We start from the raw sequence: 23855 nt of genomic DNA, 5'->3' as shown, positions 1-23855 counted from the left end.
CCGCGATACTAATGAATCATATTCGGTACTATACCGACTCTAAAAAAGTACCAGTTTTTAACGGGCATGACGGCGCATCGTCGTCACGTCGTGTCATTGCTGGTTTTACGAGCAGAGGAGCATGTTCGGCAGCGCACAGTCACGGAGTACTTACAAGCAGACACAGTGTGTAGACAGAAAAGGGAGAATGTACGCATTTTGGCTTAAAAACTGACGACATCGGTGAAGTTATAACACTGAAAGGCCCTCAGGAAGATGTGCTATAAGACATGGATAGCTAGCTAGTGGCTAACTGTGTTTTAGCTACTTCTAAATCACTAATCCTCGTCTCCATGGCGACAAATAAAGTACGTTTCTTTCAAGTATCATCCCTGCAGGACGAGGATGGGTGGATCTACGCCTGACATCCACTGTAATGATACCAAGTACAGGAGCGTATCTCGGCGATACTACAATAATTACATCGATATTTTTAGCATCACAAAATCTTTTTTCTTTAAAAAAAAAAAAATTATAATATGTTTATAAACTCAGGAAATATGTCCGTGGACACATAATGACTTTGAATATGACCAATGTATGATCCTGTAGCTACTTGGTATCGGATTGATATCCAAATTTGTGGTATCATCCAAAACTAATGTAAAGTATCAAACAGAAGAATAAGTGGTTATTACATTTTACAGAAGTGTAGATAGAACATGTTAAAAGAGAAAGTAAGCAGAAATTAACAGTAAATGAACGAATAGATTAATTAATAATTTTTACAGCTTGTCCTTTATAATTTTGACAACATAATAGAATATTAATGACACAATATGTTACTGCATACGTCAGCAGACTAATTAGGGGCCTTTATTTGTTTACTTACTACTAAAAGACAAGTTGTCTCGTATGTTCACAATTTTATTTAAGGACAAACTTGCAATAATAAATATATGTTTAATGTACCCTAAGATTTTTTGTTAAAATAAAGCCAATAATGCAATTTTTTGTGGTCAATATCAATATATGAGTCTGAGGTGCTAGGGTGCAAAATTTGCTTAAAAAGTTACCATGCTAAAGTTAGTACGCTAGTATGCTAACATGTGTCAAGTACCAAGCTTCAGGACTCTGGGGTGTTCGGCTGAAAAACTGGCTAAAAAATTTAGCACGCTAACAGTTAGCATGTATCAAGTACCAAGTCATATGAATCTGAGGACTTTGGCTAAAAAATTGGTTAAAAAGTTAGCAAGTTAATGTTAGCATGCTAACAGTATGTATCAAGTACTGAGTTAAAATACTTTGAGGTGTTCTAGATTAAAAATGGGCAAATAAAGTTAGCATGCTAACATTAAGATGCTAACAGTTAACATTAGAGATGTCCGATAGTATTGGCCTGCCGATATTATCGGCCGATAAATGCTTTAAAATGTAATATCAGAAATGATCGGTATCGTTTTTTTATTATCGGTATCGTTTTTTTAATTTTTATTAAATCAACATAAAAAACACAAGATACACTTACAATTAGTGCACCAACCCAAAAAACCTCCCTCCCCCATTCACACTCATTCACACAAAAGGGTTGTTTCTTTCTGTTATTAATATTCTGGTTCCTACATTATATATCAATATATATCAATACAGTCTGCAAGGGATACAGTCCGTAAGCACACATGATTGTGCGTGCTGCTGGTCCACTAATAGTACTAACCTTTAAACCCACTACTACCGACCACGCAGTCTGATAGTTTATATATCAATGATGAAATCTTAACATTGCAACACATGCCAATACGGCCGGGTTAACTTATAAAGTGTAAATATAAATTTCCTGCGAAACTTCCGGTTGAAAACGTCTAGATATGATGACGTATGCGCGTGACGTCAATCGTTGAAACGGAAGTATTCGGACACCATTGTATCCAATACAAACAGCTCTGTTTTCATCGCAAAATTCCACAGTATTCTGGACATCTGTGTTGGTGAATCTTTTGCAATTTGTTTAATGAAAAATGAAGACTGCAAAGAAGAAAGCTGTAGGTGGGATCGGTGTATTAGCGGCTGGCTGCAGCAACACAACCAGGAGGACTTCGACTTGTATAGCAGACGCGCTATCCGACGCTAACCGCCGACCGCATCGATGATCGGGTGAAGTCCTTCATCGCTCCGTCGATCGCTGGAACGCAGGTGAGCACAGGTGTTGATGAGCAGATGAGGGCTGGCTGGCGTAGGTGGATAGCTAATGTTTTTAGCATAGCTCTGTGAGGTCCTGTAGCTAAGTTAGCTTCAATGGCGTTGTTAGCAACAGCATTGTTAAGCTTCGCCAGGCTGGAAAGCATTAACCGTGTAGTTACAGGTCCATGGTTTAATAGTATTGTTGATCTTCTGTCTATCCTTCCAGTCAGGGGCTTATTTATTTTGTTTCTATATGCAGTTAAGCCCGATGCTATCACGTTAGCTCCGTAGCTAAAGTGCTTCGCCGATGTATTGTCGTGGAGATACAAGTCACTGTGAATGTCCATTTCGCGTTCTCGACTCTCATTTTCATGAGGATATAGTATCCGAGGTGGTTTAAAATACAAATCCGTGATCCACAATAGAAAAAGGAGAGAGTGTGGAATCCAATGAGCCAGCTTGTACCTAAGTTACATTCAGAGCGAAAAAAGATACGTCCTGCTCTGCACTCTAGTCCTTCACTCTCACGTTCCTCATCCACGAATCTTTCATCCTCGCTCAAATTAATGGGGTAATTGTCGCTTTCTCGGTCCGAATCGCTCTTGCTGCATTGTAAACAATGGGAAAATGTGAGGAGCCTTTCAACCTGTGACGTCACGCTACTTTAGGTACAGGCAAGGCTTTTTTTATCAGCGACAAAAAGTTGAGAACTTTATCGTCGATGTTCTCTACTAAATCCTTTCAGCAAAAATATGGCAATATCGCGAAATGATTAAGTATGACACATAGAATGGATCTGCTATCCCCGTTTAAATAAAAAAATGTCATTTCAGTAGGCCTTTAACAGTTAATTTGACTCATTTTCATTAATTACTAGTTTCTATGTAACTGTTTTGATATTGTTTGACTTTCTTTTTTATTCAAGAAAATGTTTTTAATTTATTTATCTTATTTTATTTTATTATTATTTCTAAAAAAGGACCTTATCTTCACCATACCTGGTTGTCCAAATTAGGCATAATAATGTGTTAATTCCACGATTGTATATATCGGTATCGGTTGGTATCGGTATCGGTAATTAAAGAGTTGGACAATATCGGAATATCGGATATCGGCAAAAAGCCATTATCGGACATCCCTTGTTAACATGTGTAGAGTACCAAGTTATATGAGTCTGAGGCGCTAGGGTGCAAAATTAGCTTAAAAAGTTACCATGCTAAAGTTAGTATGCTAGAATGCTAACATGTGTCAGGTACCAAGCTACAGGACTCTGGGGTGTTCGGCTGAAAAACTGGCTAAAAAAGTTAGCACGCTAACAGTTAGCATGTATCAAGTACCAAGTCATATGAGTCTGAGGCGTTTGGCTCAAAAATTGGTTAAAATGTTAGCAAGTTAAACATTAGCATGCTAACAGTCAGTACGTATCAATATCAACATTAAATGAGACTTTCTGCCATATTGCCAACCTGTGTTTCCTGTAGTCATTCAGCTTTTTGTTGATCAGAGCCTGTCTTGATGAACCAACATCCTACAACACATGGAAATAACAATAAAGCAGTCAGTCAGAGTTTGAGTTGGGTTTCCCAAGAATGAACGTGTTTGACCTCATTGTCCATTTTGCTGTTCTCCCTGATGAGCTTGATCCACGCCAACATATCATCCCTGCTCTCCGCTTGGAGCAGATACTCGCAGAAGTTCTGGGTGGTCAGTCTCAGAGTGTGCTTCCGCTTTGTTTCGCTGTAAGCAATGTCGATCAGGCAGCCACAAATGCTGATCGGGGGGTATTCGTCCAGACCTGGACCGGCACCTTCCCCGTGAAGGACAGCCTCTCTTTTGTCTTTGTACAGGAGGACCCAATGTGGACGCAGCACGGAAAAGACGTGCTTCCAAGGACGTATACCACCACCGACCTTCTGGTATGACAAGAGATGAACAACATTGGGGTGTAAAAGTTACACAAAATATATGAAATAGCAAAACCAGTGAAGTTGGCACGTTGTGTAAATGGTGAATAAAAACAGAATACAATGATTTGCAAATCCTGTTCAACTTATTTTCAATTGAATAGACTGCAAAGACAAGATACTTAACGTTCAAATTGGAAAACTTTGTTGTTTTTTTGCAAATATTACCTCATTTGGAATGTGATGCCTGCAGCATGTTTCTAAAAAAGCTGGCACAGGTGGCAAAAAAGACTGACAGAGTTGAGGAATGCTCATCAAACACTTATTTGGAACATTCTTACAGGTGAACAGGCTAATTGGGAACAGGTGGGTGCCATGATTGGGTATAAAAGCAGCTTCCAGGAAATGCTCAGTCATTCACAAACGAGGATGGGGCGAGGGTCACCACTTTGTCAACAAATGCGTGAGCAAATTGTTGAACAGTTTAAGAAAAACCTTTCTCAACCAGCTATTGCAAGGAATTTAGGGATTTCACCATCTACGGTCCGTAATATCATCAAAGGGTTCAGAGAATCTGGAGAAATCACTGCACGTAAGCGATGATATTACAGACCTTCGATCACTTAGGCGGTACTGCATCAAAAAGCGACATCAGTGTGTAAAGGATATCACCACATGGGCTCAGGAACACTTCAGAAACCCACTGTCAGTAACTACAGTTGGTCGCTACATCTGTGAGTGCAAGTTAAAACTCTCCTATGCAAAGCCAAAGCGATGTATCAACAACACCCAGAAACGCCGCCGGCTTGGCTGGGCCCGAGCTCATCTAAGATGGACTGATGCAAAGTGGAAAAATGTTCTGTGGTCTGACGAGTCCACATTTCAAATTATTTTTGGAAACTGTGGACGTCGTGTCCTCCGGAGAAAAAAGGAAAAAAAACATCCGGATTGTTATAGGCGCAAAGTTGAAAAGCCAGCATCTGTGATGGTATGGGGGTGTATTAGTGCCCAAGACATGGGTAACTTACACATCTGTGAAGGCGCCATTAATGCTGAAAGGTACATACAGGTTTTGGAGCAACATATGTTGCCATCCAAGCAACGTTATCATGGACGCCCCTGCTTATTTCAATGAGACAATGCCAAGCCACGTGTTACAACAGCGTGGCTTCATAGTAAAAGAGTGCGGGTACTAGACTGGCCTGCCTGTAGTCCAGACCTGTCTCCCAATGAAAATGTGAGGCGCATTATGAAGCCTAAAATACCACAATGGAGACCCCCGGACTGTTGAACAACTAATAAGTTGAAAAGGATTTGCAAATCATTGTATTCTGTTTTTATTTACAAATTACACAATGTGCCAACTTCACTGGTTTTGGGTTTTGTACATGAACCCATGTTGAAATTCACCTATTGACTTTCTATTCAGTTTCACTTTTCAGCTGGAGCCTATCCCAGTTGAGTTCTGCACTGGTCATTGTGGTTACTTGTTGACAGGAGGATTACAAATTCTGATTCCTCAAGGAAAAATTTGATTTACTGTAGGCCACTCAAGAAAATAACCACCATCAGAAGTTTCTGATGGTGGTTATAGTCAATCAACAATAACAAAACACCAATTGTAATGTCATTACTACAGCTTCTACACTATCAATACAAAACATTCATTAATTATCACCAATGATTTCTTACTTTATGCAGAACTACGGAACAATTATGAGGTGTACAATTGGGTCAATATTTTCAGACGTGTACATATACCTTATTTTTCGGACCATAAGGCGCACCGGGTTAAAAGGCGCACTGCCGATGAGCGGGTCTATTTGGGTCTTTTATCATACAACAGGTGAACCAGATTATAAGCCGCATTAAAGGGGTCATATTATGATTATTTTCAAAATTTAAATTACTTCCTTGTGGTCTACATAACATGTAATGGTGGTTCTTTGGTCAAAATGTCGCATAGATGATGTTTTACAGTTTTGTGGGCGGTCTTATTTACGTGGCTCACCTTCGACAGTGTCTTCTCCCCGTCATCTTTGTTGTAGCGGTGTAGCGTGCAAGGACGGGAGTGGAAGAAGTGTCGAAAGATGGAGCTAACTGTTTTTAATTACCTAAATAAATAACGCCGCAGCATCTCCTCATCCGTGGCTCACTAGTGCAATAACAATAAGGCCGGAAACGTGTCCCGTGAAAAACTGTTCGACCGTAACTCTCTAATAACTAAAGTTCCTTGGGTGAATAATGTAAACTCACTACACCGGTATGTTTTAGCGCTTTCATGGCAAGTTTACTGACAGATATAAGTAAGAACTTTACGCTACTTTATATGAGAAGGTAGAGAAAAAGACGAAGCTTATCGACTACGGCGTCACCACGGACTACAGTGGCAGACGCGCTCAAATTTTTTAATACTTATGCAGATCCCAAATACATATCAGCAGGTACCAGAAGGTAAGAACAGTTGGTTTTGCATAATATTGCGAAACAAAACACCAGATAATGTCTGCTAATAGGTGCCATTTTGGGGTCCTTATACACACACCATAATAATACTCGTATGTTTAATGAGTCAATCCCTCAAGTGGTGTGGCTTCATAGCTTACTGAAATCGTACTAAAACATTTTGACGGATTTTTGAGCGCCGTGTGTAATGTTCTAGATTCTTAATGGGACATTTAAAGTGTTGATGTTGTTTACTGCCGTCATATTGCAGTCTACACCTATCTCTTATGTATGACTGCCATATACTGGTCACACTTATCATTACACCATGTACCAAACAAAATTGCTTCGAGGTCGGTAAGCACAAGCAGAATTATTCCGTACATTAGGCGCGCCAGGTTATGAGGCGCACTGTCGATTTTTGAGAAAATGAAAGGATTTTAAGTGCGCCTTATAGTCCAAAAAATACGGTGTGGAGGGAGGTGTAGCCAGCGCTGTCTGTAGGAGCAGAAGTCACCGCCGCTGTCCATGGTGCTGAAGACGAGCGCCATTGGGCAGGGGCGGTTGCTGACGGCGAGACACAGCTGGCAGGTGATTAGATTTCACAGGTGGTACGTGTTAATCTAATCATCTGCTGTCTTTAACAGTGAGCGGTCGGGAGCAGGAAGAGGAGAGAGGCATGACACAGAGGAGGGCTGAAAAGTCGAGTGTCATATGGCTATTGTGGAAATAAATTAAAGGCCTACTGAAAGCCACTACTACCGACCACGCAGTCTGATAGTTTATATATCAATGATGAAATCTTAACATTGCAACACATGCCAATACGGCCGGGTTAACTTATGAAATGCAATTTTAAATTTCCCGCTAAACTTCCGGTTGAAAACGTCTATGTATGATGACGTATGCGCGTGACGTCAATGGTTGAAACGGAAGTATTGGGACACCATTGTATCCAATACAAAAAGCTCGGTTTTCATTGCAAAATTCCACAGTATTCTGGACATCTGTGTTGGTGAATCTTTTGCAATTTGTTTAATGAACAATGAAGACTGCAAAGAAGAAAGTTGTAGGTGGGATCGGTGTATTAGCGGCTGGCTGCAGCAACACAACCAGGAGGACTTTGACTTGGATAGCAGACGCGCTAGCCGACGCTAGCCGCCGACCGCACGGATGATCGGGTGAAGTCCTTCGTTGCTCCGTCGATCGCTGGAACGCAGGTGAGCACGGTTGTTGATGAGCAGATGAGGGCTGGCTGGCGTAGGTGGATAGCTAATGTTTTTAGCATAGCTCTGTGAGGTCCCGTTGCTAAGTTAGCTTCAATGGCGTCGTTAGCAACAGCATTGTTAAGCTTTGCCAGCCTGGAAAGCATTAACCGTGTGGTTACAGGTCCATGGTTTAATAGTATTGTTGATCTTCTGTCTATCCTTCCAGTCAGGGGTTTATTTCTTTTGTTTCTATCTGCAGTTAAGCCCGATGCTATCACGTTAGCTCCGTAGCTAAAGTGCTTCGCCGATGTATTGTCATGGAGATAAAAGTCACTGTGAATGTCCATTTCGCGTTCTCGACTCTCATTTTCAGGAGGATATAGTATCCGAGGTGGTTTGAAATACAAATCCGTGATCCACAATAGAAAAAGGAGAAAGTGTGGAATCCAATGAGCCAGCTTGTACCTAAGTTACGGTCAGAGCGAAAAAAGATACACCCTGCACTGCACTCTAGTCCTTCACTCTCACGTTCCTCATCCATGATTCTTTCATCCTCGCTCAAATTAATGGGGTAATCGTCGCTTTCTCGGTCCGAATCGCTCTCGCTGCTGGTGTAAACAATGGGGAAATGTGAGGAGCCTTTCAACCTGCGACGTCACGCTACTTCCGGTACAGGCAAGGCTTTTTTATAAGCGACCAAAACTTTATCGTCAATGTTCTCTACTAAATCCTTTCAGCAAAAATATGGCAATATCGCGAAATGATCAAGTATGACACATAGAATGGATCTGCTATCCCCGTTTGAATAAAAAAATTTAATTTCAGTAGGCCTTTAATGTAACTTGTTAAACATGTCTGGGGAAAATATAAGTTAAAACCATGACCGTAATCATTTCTGGCTTTCATTATTCTGCATGAACCTTATCAGTCTGCCTTCAGGAGGTGGAATCATTAGGCATGAATCATTAAGTGCAATCATTTTTTTTTTACCTTGCCCTTTTCTGTGAGAATCTGTTTGTAGTGTAGCCAGCCTTCCTTGCGGATGTTGCTGAAATTGATTGTCCCCAGTTCAGAAGTGGAGTAATGTTTGGACCTTTGGGCTTCCTCCTGTGCTTTCAAGCTCTCAAGAGACTAACACAATGCATTGCATTTATCAACAGGTTTTTTTTATTTTTTTATAAAAATTGACCAATGACAAATATACAGTATTTGCTACAAAACACAGTGACAAAAACTCACCTCATTGATGAAAAAGCTCTTGACTCTTTTTGGTAGTTTTCTGTCAGAGACAATGCGAACAAATTCCGTCTTATGTTCAGGCATCACGTATGATATTGTATGATTACATTGTACAAAACCCAAAACCAGTGAAGTTGGCACGTTGTGTAAATGGTAAATAAAAACAGAATACAATGATTTGCTAATCCTTTTCAACTTATATTCAATTGAATAGACTGCAAAGACAAGATATTTAATGTTCCAACTGGTAAACTTTGTCATTTTTTGGAAATATTAGCTCATTTGGAATTTGATGCCTGCAACATGTTTCAAAAAAGCTGGCACAAGTGGCAAAAAAAGACTGAGAAAGTTGAGGAATGCTCATTCACAGTTATTTGGAACATCCCACAGGTGAACAGGCTATTTGGGAACAGGTGGGTGCCATGATTGGGTATAAAAGCAGCTTCCATGAAATGCTCAGTCATTCACAAACAAGGATGGGGCGAGGGTCACTACTTTGTCAACAAATGCGTGAGCAAATTGTCCAACAGTTTAAGAACAACATTCCTCAACCAGCTATTGCAAGGAATTTAGGGATTTCACCATCTACGGTCTGTAATATCATCAAAAGGTTCAGAGAACTTAGAGAAATCGCTGCACATAAGCGGCAAGGCCGAAAACCAACACTGAATGCCCATGACCTTCGATCCCTCTGGTGGTACTACATCAAAAAGCGACATCAGTGCGTAAAGGATATCACCACATGGGCTCAGGAACACTTCAGAAAACCACTGTCAGTAACTACAGTTGGTCGCTACATCTGTGCAACCTACTCAGTGGCCTAGTGGTTAGAGTGTCCGCCCTGAGATAGGTAGGTTGTAAGTTCAAACCCCGGCCGAGTCATACCAAAGACTATAAAAATGGGACCCATTACCTCCCTGCTTGGCACTCAGCATCAAGGGTTGGAATTGGGGGTTAAATCACCAAAAATGATTCCCGGGCGCGGCACCGCTGCTGCCAACTGCTCCCCTCACCTCCCAGGGGGTGAACAAGGGGATGGGTCAAATGCAGAGGACAAATTTCACCACACCTAGTGTGTGTGTGACAATCATTGGTACTTTAACTTTAACTTCAAGTTAAAACTCTACTATGCAAGGCCAAAGCCATTTATCAACAACACCCAGAAACGCTTCACTGGGCCCGAGCTCATCTAAAATGGACTCATGCATAGTGGAAAAGTGTTTTGTGGTCTGACGAGTCCACATTTCAAATTGTTTTTGGAAACTGTGGACGTCGTGTCCTCCGGATCAAAGAGGAACAGAACCTTTTGGACTACTATAGGCGCAAAGTTCAAAAGCCAGTATCTGTGATGTATTAGTGCTCAACGTTATCATGGACGCCCCTGCTTATTTTAGCAAGACAATGCCAAGCCACGTGTTACAACAGTGTGGCTTCATAGTAAAACAGTGCGGGTACTAGACTGGCCTGCCTGTAGTCCAGAACTGTCTCCCATTGAAAATGTGTGGCGCATTATGAAGCCTAAAATACCACAACGGAGACCCCCGGACTGTTGAACAACTTAAGCAAGAATGGGAAAGAATTCCACCTGAGAAGCTTCAAAAATGTGTCTCCTCAGTTCCCAAACGTTTACTGATTGTTGTTAAATGGAAAGGCCATGTAACACAGTGGTAAAAATGCCCCTGTGCCAACTTTTTTGCAATGTGTTGCTGCCATTTAATTCTAACTTAATGATTATTTGCAAAAAAAATAAAATACATTTCTCAGTTGGAACATTAAATATCTTGTCTTTGCAGTCCATTCAATTGGATATAAGGATTTGCAAATCATTGTATTCTGTTTTTATTTACCATTTACACAACGTGCCAACTTCACTGGTTTTGGGTTTTGTTTACAGTAATAGACAATGAGGCATTTAAAACTACATGATAATACATTCCTGGAACAATAACAAGATGTTGGTAAAAAGTTAAAAAGCCGAGTGTTGGAGCTTACGAGAAAACATGTCCTTCTTCCCTAATGGTGTTCAGACCTTCATCACAGGACTTGGACCTCTCCGTCGTAATGGCCAGCAAATATGAAGAGCGGCGTCCTTTAATACTACCTGACATATACAACAAAAACAAAAGTAAGATTGGTGGATGAAAATGCCGATAGAAAGTATTCGTAAACCCTAGTCAATTCGGAGAAAATACTACAAAAGAGCTTATTGCTGTAAGAACATGTATTTTCGTATGTTTAGAGTAACATGCATATACACAAAATATATACTTAATGGATATATTAGTTCCTTTCAGATTCATTTAGAGCAGTGGTGTCCAAAGTGCGGCCCGGGGGCCATTTGCGGCCCGCAGCTAATTGTTAACCGGCCCGCCACACATTCTGCAAAAATTGCAAAATTGATAATATTGCAAACATTTAAAAAAACATTTAAAAAAAGTGGAATGAGGTGAAATCTAACAAGAAATAGTTGCAATGTTGACACAAAGCTGCCATGCAGGCTGTTTTTTTTTCTTTTGTCTTTGTTTATTTTTCTTTTTTTTTGCCATTGCTAAAAAAAAAAAAAAAAAGACTAAAAGTCTATGTTATAATGAATTATTACTTAAAAAATATCACTTTAAAATGTTGTATGTGGAAAAAATATTGCATATATTGTGTGGTTGCCATAAAAAAACATCAAAGATTTATTTGACAAAAGAGCATAATACAAACAAAATAATAGTTCAAACGTAAAATCGACAGATATATCTGAAGTTGATCTCGTAATTTAAGTGTTAAAAGTAAAAAAAATAAAATAAAAATGTATCACTTTATGAGTGGGGGACTTTTTGGATCCCAAATATATTTAGTAGGATTTTATTTAACATTTCACTGTGATTACTCAAAAATATTAAAGAATTAAAATCAATGGTGTCCTGCATTATTGATCTTTTAGGGCTCTACTTACTAAATACTGCATATTTCAGTTTTACTATAAAAAACAAAGTTGTCTTTGACAGAAAAGGCATTAAACCTTTTTTTTTTAAATTTTTTTTACTTTATATCAACCTGAAGTTGATATAGAGATTTACTGTAAGCGTTAAATAAAAAATAATAATAATTTGAATTATTTTTTTAACATTTTAATGATCCCCGGGAGCCCTAAAGGTTAAAAAATAAATAAAATAAATGTTGTTAAGGTTTGAAAATGAAAAATATCAAAATGGCCCCCGCATGCTTAAAGGCCTACTGAAACCCACTACTACCGACCACGCAGTCTGATAGTTTATATATCAATGATGAAATCTTAACATTGCAACACATGCCAATACGGCCGGGTTAACTTATAAAGTGCAATTTTAAATTTCCCACTAAACGTCCGCTTGAAAACGTCTATATATGATGACGTATGCACATGACGTCGATGGTTGAAACGGAAGTATTCGGACACATTGTTCCAATACAAAAAGCTCTGTTTTCATCGCAAAATTCCACAGTATTCTGGACATCTGTGTTGGTGAATCTTTTGCAATTTGTTTAATGAACAATGAAGACTGCAAAGAAGAAAGCTGTAGGTGGGAGCGGTGTACTAGCGGCTGGCTGCAGCAACACAACCAGGAGGACTATGACTTGGATAGCAGACACGCTAGCCGACGCTAGCCGCCGACCGCATCTATGATCGGGTGAAGTCCTTCGTTGCTCCGTCGATCGCTGGAACGCAGGTGAGCACGGGTGTTGATGAGCAGATGAGGGCTGGCTGGCGTAGGTGGATAGCTAATGTTTTTAGCATAGCTCTGTGAGGTCCCGTTGCTAAGTTAGCTTCAATGGCGTCGTTAGCAACAGCATTGTTAAGCTTCGCCAGGCTGGAAAGCATTAACCGTGTATTTACAGGTCCATGGTTTAATAGTATTGTTGATTTTTTGTCTATCCTTCCAGTCAGGGGTTTATTTCTTTTGTTTATATCTGCAGTTAAGCCCGATGCTATCACGTTAGCTCCGTAGCTAAAGTGCTTCGCCGATGTATTGTCGTGGAGATAAAAGTCACTGTGAATGTCCATTTCGCGTTCTCGACTCTCATTTTCAAGAGGATATAGTATCCGAGGTGGTTTAAAATACAAATCTGTGATCCACAATAGAAAAAGGAGAGAGTGTGGAATCCAATGAGCCAGCTTGTACCTAAGTTACGGTCAGAGCGAAAAAAGATGTGTCCTGCACTGCACTCTAGTCCTTCACTCTCATGTTCCTCATCCACAAATCTTTCATCTTGGCTCAAATTAATGGGGTAATCGTCGCTTTCTCGGTCCGAATGGCTCTCGCTGCTGGTGTAAACAATGGGGAAATGTGAGGAGCCTTTCAACCTGTGACGTCACGCTACTTCCGGTATAGGCAAGGCTTTTTTTTTATCAGCGACCAAAAGTTGCGAACTTTATCGTCAATGTTTTCTACTAAATCCTTTTAGCAAAAATATGGCAATATCGCGAAATGATCAAGTATGACACATAGAATGGATCTGCTATCCCCGTTTAAATAAGAACAATTCATTTCAGTAGGCTTTTAAATTTTTCTGTGTACGGCCCTCAGTGGAAAAAGTTTGGATACCCCTGATTAAGAGGGACTGACAGTGTGTTTTAAGATATTAAGCATCGTTACCCAATAACCTAAAATCCAAGTAGGGGAAATTTACATTATATTTGTGTATGTGTGCAAAAAATGCGTAACATGTAAAATTAACCTTTTTTATGACTTTGACTGCAAATTTCAAATAGTGGAAAACTCATGCATTTACAAATTTTGCTATCGACAAAATGTTATGTATTGAACTACAAAACACAAAACTTTGTTGAAACATGTTGCAGGCATCAAATTCCAAATGAGCTAATATTTGCAAAAAAATATCAAAGTTTTCCAGTTCGAACGTTAAATATCTTGTCTTTGCAGTCTATTCAATTGAATATACGTGGAAAAGGATTTGCAAATAATTTTATTCTGTTTTTTGGTTTTGGGTTTTGTACAACCATACGCTATTGTGCTGTCTTTTTTCAGTTGGGCAATTATTTTTCCTTTGTGTGCGGCGACATGTGCATGTGAAATGTTCAATTGTGCTTCAGTGTGTTAAAGTTAAAGTTAAAGTACCAATGATTGTCACACACACACACACACTAGGTGTGGTGAAATTAACCCCTTGTTCCACCCCCTGGGAGGTGAGGGGAGCAGTGAGCAGCAGCGTTAGCCGCGCTCGGGAATAATTTTGTTGATATAACCCCCAATTCCAACCCTTGATGCTGAGTGCCAAGCAGGGAGGTAATGGGTCCCATTTTTATAGTCTTTGGTATGACTCGGGGGTTTGAACTCACGACCTACCCATCTCAGGGCGGACACTAACCACAACGCCACTGAGAGGGATTGTGTGAAGGCTATGATTACTGGTTAACTACCAGGTGTGCTAATAAGATTGTCTGCTAATATAATCTTGCAGTGCTATTGTGAATGTGCATATCATGAATTGTTTGCTAGTGTCTTGCCTCTGTACTGATGACCAGTGAAATGTATCAAACGAGTACTTTTTGCAACGTAACTCTCCCCCTTTTGTCCTGTTTGTGTAGCAATACTACAAGTGTTATGGTAACTACCTTTCTACTTAATGGTAAGTGTGATTTGTCTTGTCCAAATAAACAGTCACCCACTCTATATAGTTACTGTTAATACGCATATCAAGCTACACGGTACGTCGTTAGGCTAATGATAACATGTAAGTTAAAGGATCTGGGCGCCGTTCATATACCACGGGGGACCACAAAAAATTTCATTATTGGATTTAGGGTACATTAACATATGTTTCTTAAAGATTAAGATTAAAGTACCAATGATTGTCTTATTGCAATTCTGTCCTTAAATAAAATAGTGAACATACTAGACAACTTGTATTTTATTATAAGTAAACAAACAAAGGCTCCTAATGTATCTGCTGACGTATGCAGTAACATATTGTGTCATTTCTCATTCTATTATTTTGTCAACATTATTAAGGACAAGTGGTAGAAAATGAATTGTTAATCTACTTGTTCATTTACTGTTAATATCTGCTTACTTCCCCTTTAACATGTTCTATCTACACTTCTGTTCAAATGTAATAATCACTTATTCTTCTGTTTGGATGCTTTACATAAGTTTTGGATGATACCACACATTTGAGTATCAATCCGATACCAAGTAGGTACAGGATCATACATTGGTCATATTCAAAGTCCTCATGTGTCCAGGGACATATTTCCTGAGTTTATAAACATAATATACATTTAAAAATAACGAAAGAAGATTTTGTGATGTTAAAAAATATTGATGTAATCATAGTAGTAATCGACTAGATACGCTATTGTACGTGGTATCATTACAGTGGATGTTAGGTGTAGATCCACAAATGGCATTTTTTTATATTCTAGCCTCCCGGAAGAGTTGGTGTTCTTGGAATTTGTTCAGTAGTGTTTATGTTGCGTTGCAGTGCAAATATTCTTCCAAAATGAGTTTGTTGTTGTTTAGTGTGGCTTCACTATATGGCACATGTTTATGACAGTGTTGGCATTGTTCATACTGCCACTCTTAGTGTGACTTGTACGGCTGTTGGGTAAGTATGACCTTCATTCACTCATGTGCAGTGTGTTCAAAGTCAAGATGATTGTGCCCTTAGTTTATTATCGGGCACAATGAAATCTTGGCCAGGCTTTGTTAATTATAGACTATATGAGTTGGGACTTATTTATTGTTTAAAACGGACCAAACTTGCCACGAAATTAACAACAAGAAGATTGATTTTTCTAAAATAACTTTAAAGATTGAAGGTTGCCATGTGGATGCTCGGCATTGCCCGTTGGGTGCTCTTGCCCCGAAGCACCCACGGGATCGGCGCCTATGTACCACCGTATATCACAGGCCTGGGCAATTATTTTGACTTGGGGGGACAAATTGTTCAGGAACACTAATACAAAACCTCACAATAATGTCTGATTGAATGCTATAAACGTTATGACAGACCGCCTTAAAAAAAACGGATAAAATAAAATAAAATGAAGAATGTGGGATTTACAATATTAACTATGAACGATAAAACACTGAATATTGACAACATGTGAACGTCACAGCCCCTCTCTATGGACATATTTTACAATCAAGCGAAACGCAACAACAATGCAACAAACAGCGAAATATGAACGCAAAGGGTAGACAATAAACCCACCTACGATCTGATACATCACTAAGCTTTAGAACTTTGTTGTAAGAATCTCCTCCCGCTCCGGAAACACTCTGTGGAAACGCTCCCCACCCACACTGCTTGGTGCCTCATCTGAGCTGCTGTGACTTAGGTTATCAAAGTAACTAATTCGATTACCATAGTAACTAATTAGTAGAGATGTCCGATAATATCGGCCTACCGATATTATTGGCCGATAAATGCTTTAAAATGTAATATCAGAAATTATCGGTATGGTTTTTTTAATTATCGGTATGGTTTTTATTTTATTTATTTTATTTTTATTTTTTATTAAATCAACATAAAAAACACAAGATACACTTACAATTACTGCACCAACCCAAAAAACCTCACTCCCACATTTACACTCATTCACACAAAAGGGTTGTTTCTTTCTGTTATTAATATTCTGGTTCCTACATTATATATCAATATATATCAATACAGTCTGCAAGGGATACAGTCCGTAAGCACACATGATTGTGCGTGCTGCTGGTCCACTAATAGTACTAACCTTTAACAGTTAATTGTACTAATTTTCATTAATTACTAGTTTCTATGTAACTGTTTTTATATTGTTTTACTTTCTTTTTTATTAAAGAAAATGTTTTTAAATTATTTATCTTATTTTTTTTTTTTTAAAAGGACCTTATCTTCACCATACCTGGTTGTCCAAATTAGGCATAATAATGTGTTAATTCCACGACTGTATATATCGGTATCGGTTGATATCGGTATCGGTAATTAAAGAATTGGACAATATCGGAATATCGGATATCGGCAAAAAACCATTATCGGACATCCCTACTAATTAGATTACCATAGTAACTAGTATATCATGCTAAAGCGCAGATTCCAAACATTGAAATACTTTGTATAGTTCAAGACTTACGGTCATTTGAAAACATCACTGCACATCATAATGGCAGCTACACTTTCCATCTTAAAGATCTAAAAAAAATATTTGGAAATGTCCGGCGGGCCAGATTGAAAAGCTAAACGGGCCGCATGCATTAATTGGCCCAGGTCTGGTATATCAGAACAGGCGTTACATAAATTAAATTTATCGGTGCTGGGCGACGAACAAACAATAGAATTTTAACATTGAAAATGATTTTGAATAAGAAGAACAAACTTCGGCAAATAGCAATAGCAAATATTGTACCAGAAACAATACAACAGAATGTCCTACAAATAACTACCATGTATTTCGGACTATAGAGAGCACCGGGATATAACCCGCAGCCACTACATTTTAGAAGAAAATATGGTTTATCCAAACATCAACCGCACCAGACTATTCGCCTCAGATAAATACTAATACGATTGTTTATGTAAATGTTACTAGCTAATGCTAACAACGTTAACATTACATTACGACAGCACGTACAAATATGCATGAATACCTTCTTACAGACATCACACATGGGACGGTTTAGTAATTATGAACAGTTTTAGTCATACTGTAAAACTTACAAATGTTGCTTGGAGTGATGAATGAAGAATCCATACGAATGGAACACAATTGACGGCTAGAAGACTGAACAGCACTACAGTCGAGAAAAAAAACCCCACTATCGATAAATGGAAGGAACTCGTTCAAAAGATAGTGCCATAGCACAAACAATAATTTTGCCTGTTTTTAAAAATATATTGTGGAGGGAGATGTGGCCAGTGCGCTTGCAGGAGCAAAGGTCACCGCCGCTGTCCATGGTGCTGAGGACGAGCACCATCGGGTAGGGGCGGGGCATGTGCTGACGGCGAGACACAGCTGGCAGGTGATTAGATTTCACAGGTGGTACGTGTTAATCTAATCATCTGTTGTCTTTAACAGTGAGCGGCCGGGTGCAGGAGGAAGAGGAGGAGGAGTAGTGGAGAGACTGCAAAGTCTGGAAAAACGATGATATCTGAAGAGCTTGAAAAAACAATCATTAAAGGCCTACTGAAACCCACTACTACCGACCACGCAGTCTGATAGTTTATATATCAATGATGAAATCTTAACATTGCAACACATGCCAATACGGCCGGGTTAGATTAGTAAAGTGCAATTTTAAATTTCCCGCGAAATATCCTGCTGAAAACGTCTCGGTATGATGACGTTTGCGCGTGACGTCACGGATTGTAGCGGACATTTTGGGACAGCATTGTGGCCAGCTATTCAGTCGTCTGTTTTCATCGCAAAATTCCACAGTCTTCTGGACATCTGTGTTGGTGAATCTTTTGTAATTTGTTTAATGAACAATGGAGATAGAAAAAAAGAAAGCTGTAGGTGGGAAGCGGTGTATTAGCGGCCGGCTGCAGCAACACAAACACGTAGCGGCTACGTCGTAGCCGGTGTTTCATTGTTTACATTCCCGAAAGATGACAGTCAAGCTTTACCATTGGCCTGTGGAGAACTGGGACAACATAGACTCTTACCAGGAGGACTTTGAGTTGGATACGCATGCTTGTGGAGATGGGACAACAGAGACTCTTACCAGGAGGACTTTGAGTTGGATACGCGCTACCGTAAGTACGCAGCTGCGGCTTACAAACATTTGATCGCTTGTCTGTACGTGCGAGCCGCTATGTGCATGTCACGTACATAACTTTGGGGAAATATATGTGCTGTATGAACTTTGGGGTGGTGAACGGTACTTTAGGCTGTGGGATTGAGTGTGTTGTGCGGGTGTTTGAGTTGTATTGGCGGGTTATATGGACGGGAGGGGGGAGGTGTTTGTTATGTGGGATTAATTTGTGGCATATTAAATATAAGCCTGGTTGTGTTGTGGCTAATAGAGTATATATATGTCTTGTGTTTATTTACTGTTTTAGTCATTCCCAGCTGAATATCAGGTCCCACCCGACTCTCACAGCATCTTCCCTATCTGAATCGCTTCCACTACCCACTAATCCTTCACTGTCACTTTCCTCATCCACAAATCTTTCATCCTCGCTCAAATTAATGGGGAAATCGTCGCTTTCTCGGTCCGAATCGCTCTCGCTGCTTGTGGCCATGATTGTAAACAATGTGCAGATGTGAGGAGCTCCACAACCTGTGACGTCACGCTACTTCCGGTACAGGCAAGGTTTTTTTTTTTATCAGCGACCAAAAGTTGCGAACTTTATCGTCAATGTTCTCTACTAAATCCTTTCAGCAAAAATATGGCAATATCGCGAAATGATCAAGTATGACACATAGATTGGATCTGCTATCCCCGTTTAAATAAGAAAATCTCATTTCAGTAGGCCTTTAAAACCTTCGTCAACTCTGCACAACTGGCATCTGGCGTATGTATCAGCGGGACCGCAAGTATGCGACGTCTACATATATATTTTTATTACTGCCGTCAGCGTCTTATGGTCCACAGAGTTGAAAGTGTAGGGAAAAAGTGGCGGTTTTTATTTCTCGTACTGCTTAACCAAGTTGGCTACACACACACCTTGGTCGTATTCTTTTGACGATGTTTTTCTTTACTTCAATTAATAGTATCCAGATTTTTTTTTTTCTTAAGACTGTCCTTCATGCTCACTTTCTTCGTTCCTACGGTCAGAAAAAAAAAGTTATTCTCGCTTAATCTTTTCAAGTCTTTCCAGCTACTGTATTAGGGACACCCGTTGCTTAGGTCAGATCTTACGGGGTTCACTGTGACATTTGCTATGTCAACTCGTTGTGGAGAGTTTTGTAACGTTAACCTTTGCTAACAAGTCTAACAATGAGCCGATAGAGAGCTTGTATCATAAAATAACTAAGTGGGACACACGTAAGTCAAGGTACCAGTGTGGTATGCTGCGCCTAAATCTTTTCATGTCTGAAGTTCTTTCCTCCTCACGATTGTATGAAACAGATGTGTTTTTTGTATCAAGTACTCATTATATGGCTAGCAAATTGTTGAGGTAAAGAGACTAAAATATAATGAAAAAACACAAACCTAGGAAGGGAATGGACGACAGGGAGTCATATGCCTGCTGGGCCAGGCTTCCTTTAGCCCTGCGACTGGCACACGGACCAACATATACAGGAGAGGGGGACTCAAGTGACCTTGGATTTAAAGTTGTAGCAGGGTTTTTATCATTCTTCAGGACATCTTGATTTAGACTGATCATGGAGATTACATGCCTGTCATGACCCGTTTGAGCTCTGCCCTCTGATACAGGTCGGTTGGGAGTGGACTTGGGTCGCATCACCACTTTATTCGCAGACGCATTGCTTCTAGTTTCGGGGCTGAGGCTTGAGTGCGGGTCCATGTTGTAGGGCTCTCTTAGAGCCAGGACTGGCTGGAGGAGACGGCCATTTTTGTGGACCACTACCTCATTCCTTATTCCCCTTGTTTGGGGTTCAGCTTCCTGCTGACCAGCTCGCTTACCACAAGGAGATACTGTGCAGGACAGAAAGGTTTCTGGACTTTGGTGCTCAAGTCGTTCGCAGATTCTTGTTACATGAGAACTTTCTAAAGAGTGATCTGGGGATGATGTTATAACTGCAGAGGCTTTTGCTAAGGTTTCTATAGAACGGCCATAGTTATGCTCATACTCTGCATAAGCTGACAGCAAACTCTCTGAGCATGATGTCCTTCCTGGTCTTAAATCCCCCCAGTCTCCCAGCCAATAGGAACGATTGGAAACTGCATCAGCTTGATGATGACACAACAGGCTCTCTCTCAGATTTCTTTGTGCAGAGGCAGATGGAGGTCTGGCGCCCAAATCCTGTTCTGCTAAACAATCCTGGTATGTACTCCACTTGCGGGGTGACAGGTGCTCATACACCTCAGCCTGGAATTCTGAAAGACCTTGGTGGCAGAAAGAATCAGTATGAACGTCACCAGGGGCTGGCAGGCTGCTCTTCCGTGGTGGGGGAAAAGTTGCTGATGTGATTGCAGCATAGTGGTTGGCAATGTGAAAGTCTAGTGCACTGATGGCTAAAGAAGCATGGCCAAGGGGCCTCGCTGACGTGAAAACGTTGCTGCAGGCATCCTCAGGAGACGCAATAGAAAGGTGCTTGTCCATTGGTGAAGTAGTTGGACCAGGTCTGTACTCACAGTTGTCCAGTGGACTACTGAGCTTGTGTCTTGGCTGTGAAGGATTGGACTTGGGATTTGTAGAAAAACAATAGTGAAAAAGGGGTTCCGGAAGGTCCTTGGCCTCGTCTGAATATGACTCATTTCCTTTCAAGTACGCATCCTGGGAGTGCACCTGAGGACAGATGGAGTAAAGGCATGATATTATCAAGGGGAATTGAGAGGGCTGGAAAAAGAACAATATAATTAGAGATGTGACACAAGCAATGTTCCCCTTAATCTCTGTTGTATCTGAACAAACACACAAACTCCCTAGGATTTTTTTGAATAACATGTGAGTAGTGTATCAATTTCTTGGAATCGCTTGCCATTTAAAAAAAACAAAAACATTTTCTTAACGATTCCTTCGAGCTGTAATGACGTCATTATGCAACATGCTTAGTAACGTCAGACATGGCACCCATGGCGGAACAAACGCTCCATAGTATTTTTACAAGAAAAGATTGCAATGCAATAATTGCAATGCTGCTATTTCATCAAGGAGGACATATCAGCATGCACTAACTGTAAATGAATGTCATGTTTTTGAACCGCTCCAATCGTATCCCAGCAGAAGTCATTTGGCGTAAATGCAACAGGTATTAACAAAGACTGTGATGTACTGTACTCGTGGTTCGATTGAGAGTACTGCATTGTTGTTGTGGTGATTGATTGCTCATGCCTGACTGATCTCCCGGACTCACATTCAGAGTATAACGTATACACACTGCTGCTACACTGGTGTCCTGTCCAGTTATTATTATACCTCATAGTCCAAGACTTAACATGGTCTCAGAAGTGGCTGACTCTTCACTTGAGGCAAGCTGATCTCACGGAGACTTTAACGGATTTGCAGAGCGAGTGAAGAGGACCTGTTTGATGTGCTAGCAAGCCCCGCAGCTAGCATTAGCATCCCGGAGATGGAACAGCTCAAACCACCGTCATCTCTGCTTCTTTCTGGGAACCTGGCTGAGAATTGGCGCAGGTGGGAGCAACGTTTTCAACTGTATATGACAGCCTCTGGAGCCATTGAGAAGGATGAAAAAATTAAAGTGGCCATACTGTTGCACACTGTTGGAGAAGATGCATTGGAGGTATTCAACACATTCACTTTTGCTGATGGTGATGATAAGAAAATGGATGCTATCCTCAAGGCTTTTGAGACATATTGCAGCCCACAGAAAAATGTTGTCTTTGAGCGCTACCAGTTCTGGTCTCATAATATGGCTGATGGGATCTCAGTTGACAAGTTTGTAACAGAACTGCGCCAGAAAAGTAAGAACTGTGAGTTTGGAGCAAGTGAGACCGAAATGATCAGGGATAAGCTGGTGTTCAGCCTGAACAATGCATCTTTGAAGGAAAGGCTGCTGAGGGAAAAAGACTTAACCCTGGGGAAAGCAGTAGATCTGTGCAGAGCATCCGAAGCAGCAAGGAGCCAGATGCAAGCTATGCAACCTACACAAGCCACTGGTGAGTCACACATCCAAGCCATGAATAGAGCTACAGCTCACACAGAGAAAAGGAAGTTCTACAAGGACAGAAGGACAGAAAATAAAAACAGAGAGTGGAGTGCACAATGCAACAAGTGTGGGAGGACACATGAACCTCGCCAGTGTCCTGCTTACGGTTCTGTATGCCACAAATGCAATAAGCAAAACCATTTTGCCAGGATGTGCTCTGCACCCACTGACAGGACGGGCACCCTGACACATAGCACAGGCACAACAACAAGACGTGGTGTCCATGACCTGGAGACTGAGCTGGATGAAGAAGTGGATGTCAATTCACTGTTTATAGGTACTGTGTCATGTGTGGATGTGAATGCAGTCACTAAAAGCAAAGACACTGCATGGTACACTATGGCTAGTGTTATGAATGTCCCGGTCAAATTCAAGATTGACACGGGAGCAGATGGGAATGTGCTGCCTATGTCCATTGTAGAGACATTTCCAGGCCGTATAAAGCTACAGCCCACAAGAACAGTGCTGGTAGCTTATGGGGGGAACCGCCTCAGACCTGAAGGGACTGTGTCACTGATGTGTGAAACTGCTAAAGCTAGAGCCAAGCTTGACTTCTTCGTGATCAACCAGTCAGCTGTGCCAATCATGGGCAGAGAGGCAAGTGAGGAACTGCGACTGGTGAAACGGATTGATGCACTTCATGAGAGATGCCCAGCCACGACAGAGAAGCTAAAGAGGACTCCGTCTACAAAAGAGGAGCTGCAGGAGATGTATCCTTCAGTTTTCACCGGGCTGGGTGAGTTCCCTGGTGTACATCACATACACACTGACCCTGCTGTGACACCTGTAGTACATGGGTGCAGAAAGATTCCTTTGGCTATCATGGACAGACTGAAGGTCACGCTGCGACATCTAGTGGACACAGATGTAATAGCCCCTGTGAATGACCCAACAGAATGGGTGAGCAGTTTGATGATCACAGAAAAGAAAAATGGCTCACTTAGGGTGTGCTTGGACCCTCAAGACCTAAACAAGGCCATTAAGAGGCAGCATTACTCCATTCCTACTCCACAAGATGTCTGCTGCAAACTAGCAGGGAAATCCATCTTCACCATTCTGGATGAGAAGGATGGATATTGGCAGGTGAAGCTGGATGAGCCATCGTCTATGCTGTGTACA

At 40.7% G+C, this 23855-nt stretch overlaps 1 protein-coding gene across 2 annotated transcripts in view; it reads right to left on the bottom strand.

The window, feature by feature from the left end:
• Positions 1-23855, bottom strand: part of LOC133662331 (rho GTPase-activating protein 23-like) — a 139694-nt gene that overhangs the window by 40086 nt on the left and 75753 nt on the right. For both annotated transcript variants that reach the window (XM_062066238.1, XM_062066237.1), the window contains exons 8-13: positions 20092-21352; positions 10949-11057; positions 8957-8996; positions 8708-8848; positions 3765-4073; positions 3627-3688 (exon numbers count right to left, since the gene is read on the bottom strand). In XM_062066238.1, the coding sequence (XP_061922222.1) occupies positions 3627-3688; positions 3765-4073; positions 8708-8848; positions 8957-8996; positions 10949-11057; positions 20092-21352 (1922 nt within the window). The remainder of the gene's footprint in view (positions 1-3626; positions 3689-3764; positions 4074-8707; positions 8849-8956; positions 8997-10948; positions 11058-20091; positions 21353-23855) is intronic.

Source organism: Entelurus aequoreus, linkage group LG12 (assembly GCF_033978785.1).
Source record: "Entelurus aequoreus isolate RoL-2023_Sb linkage group LG12, RoL_Eaeq_v1.1, whole genome shotgun sequence".
Classification (NCBI taxonomy): Eukaryota; Metazoa; Chordata; class Actinopteri; order Syngnathiformes; family Syngnathidae; genus Entelurus; species Entelurus aequoreus.
The sequence above is the reverse complement of the archived record's forward strand: the minus strand, read 5'-3'. Positions and strand labels throughout refer to the sequence as shown.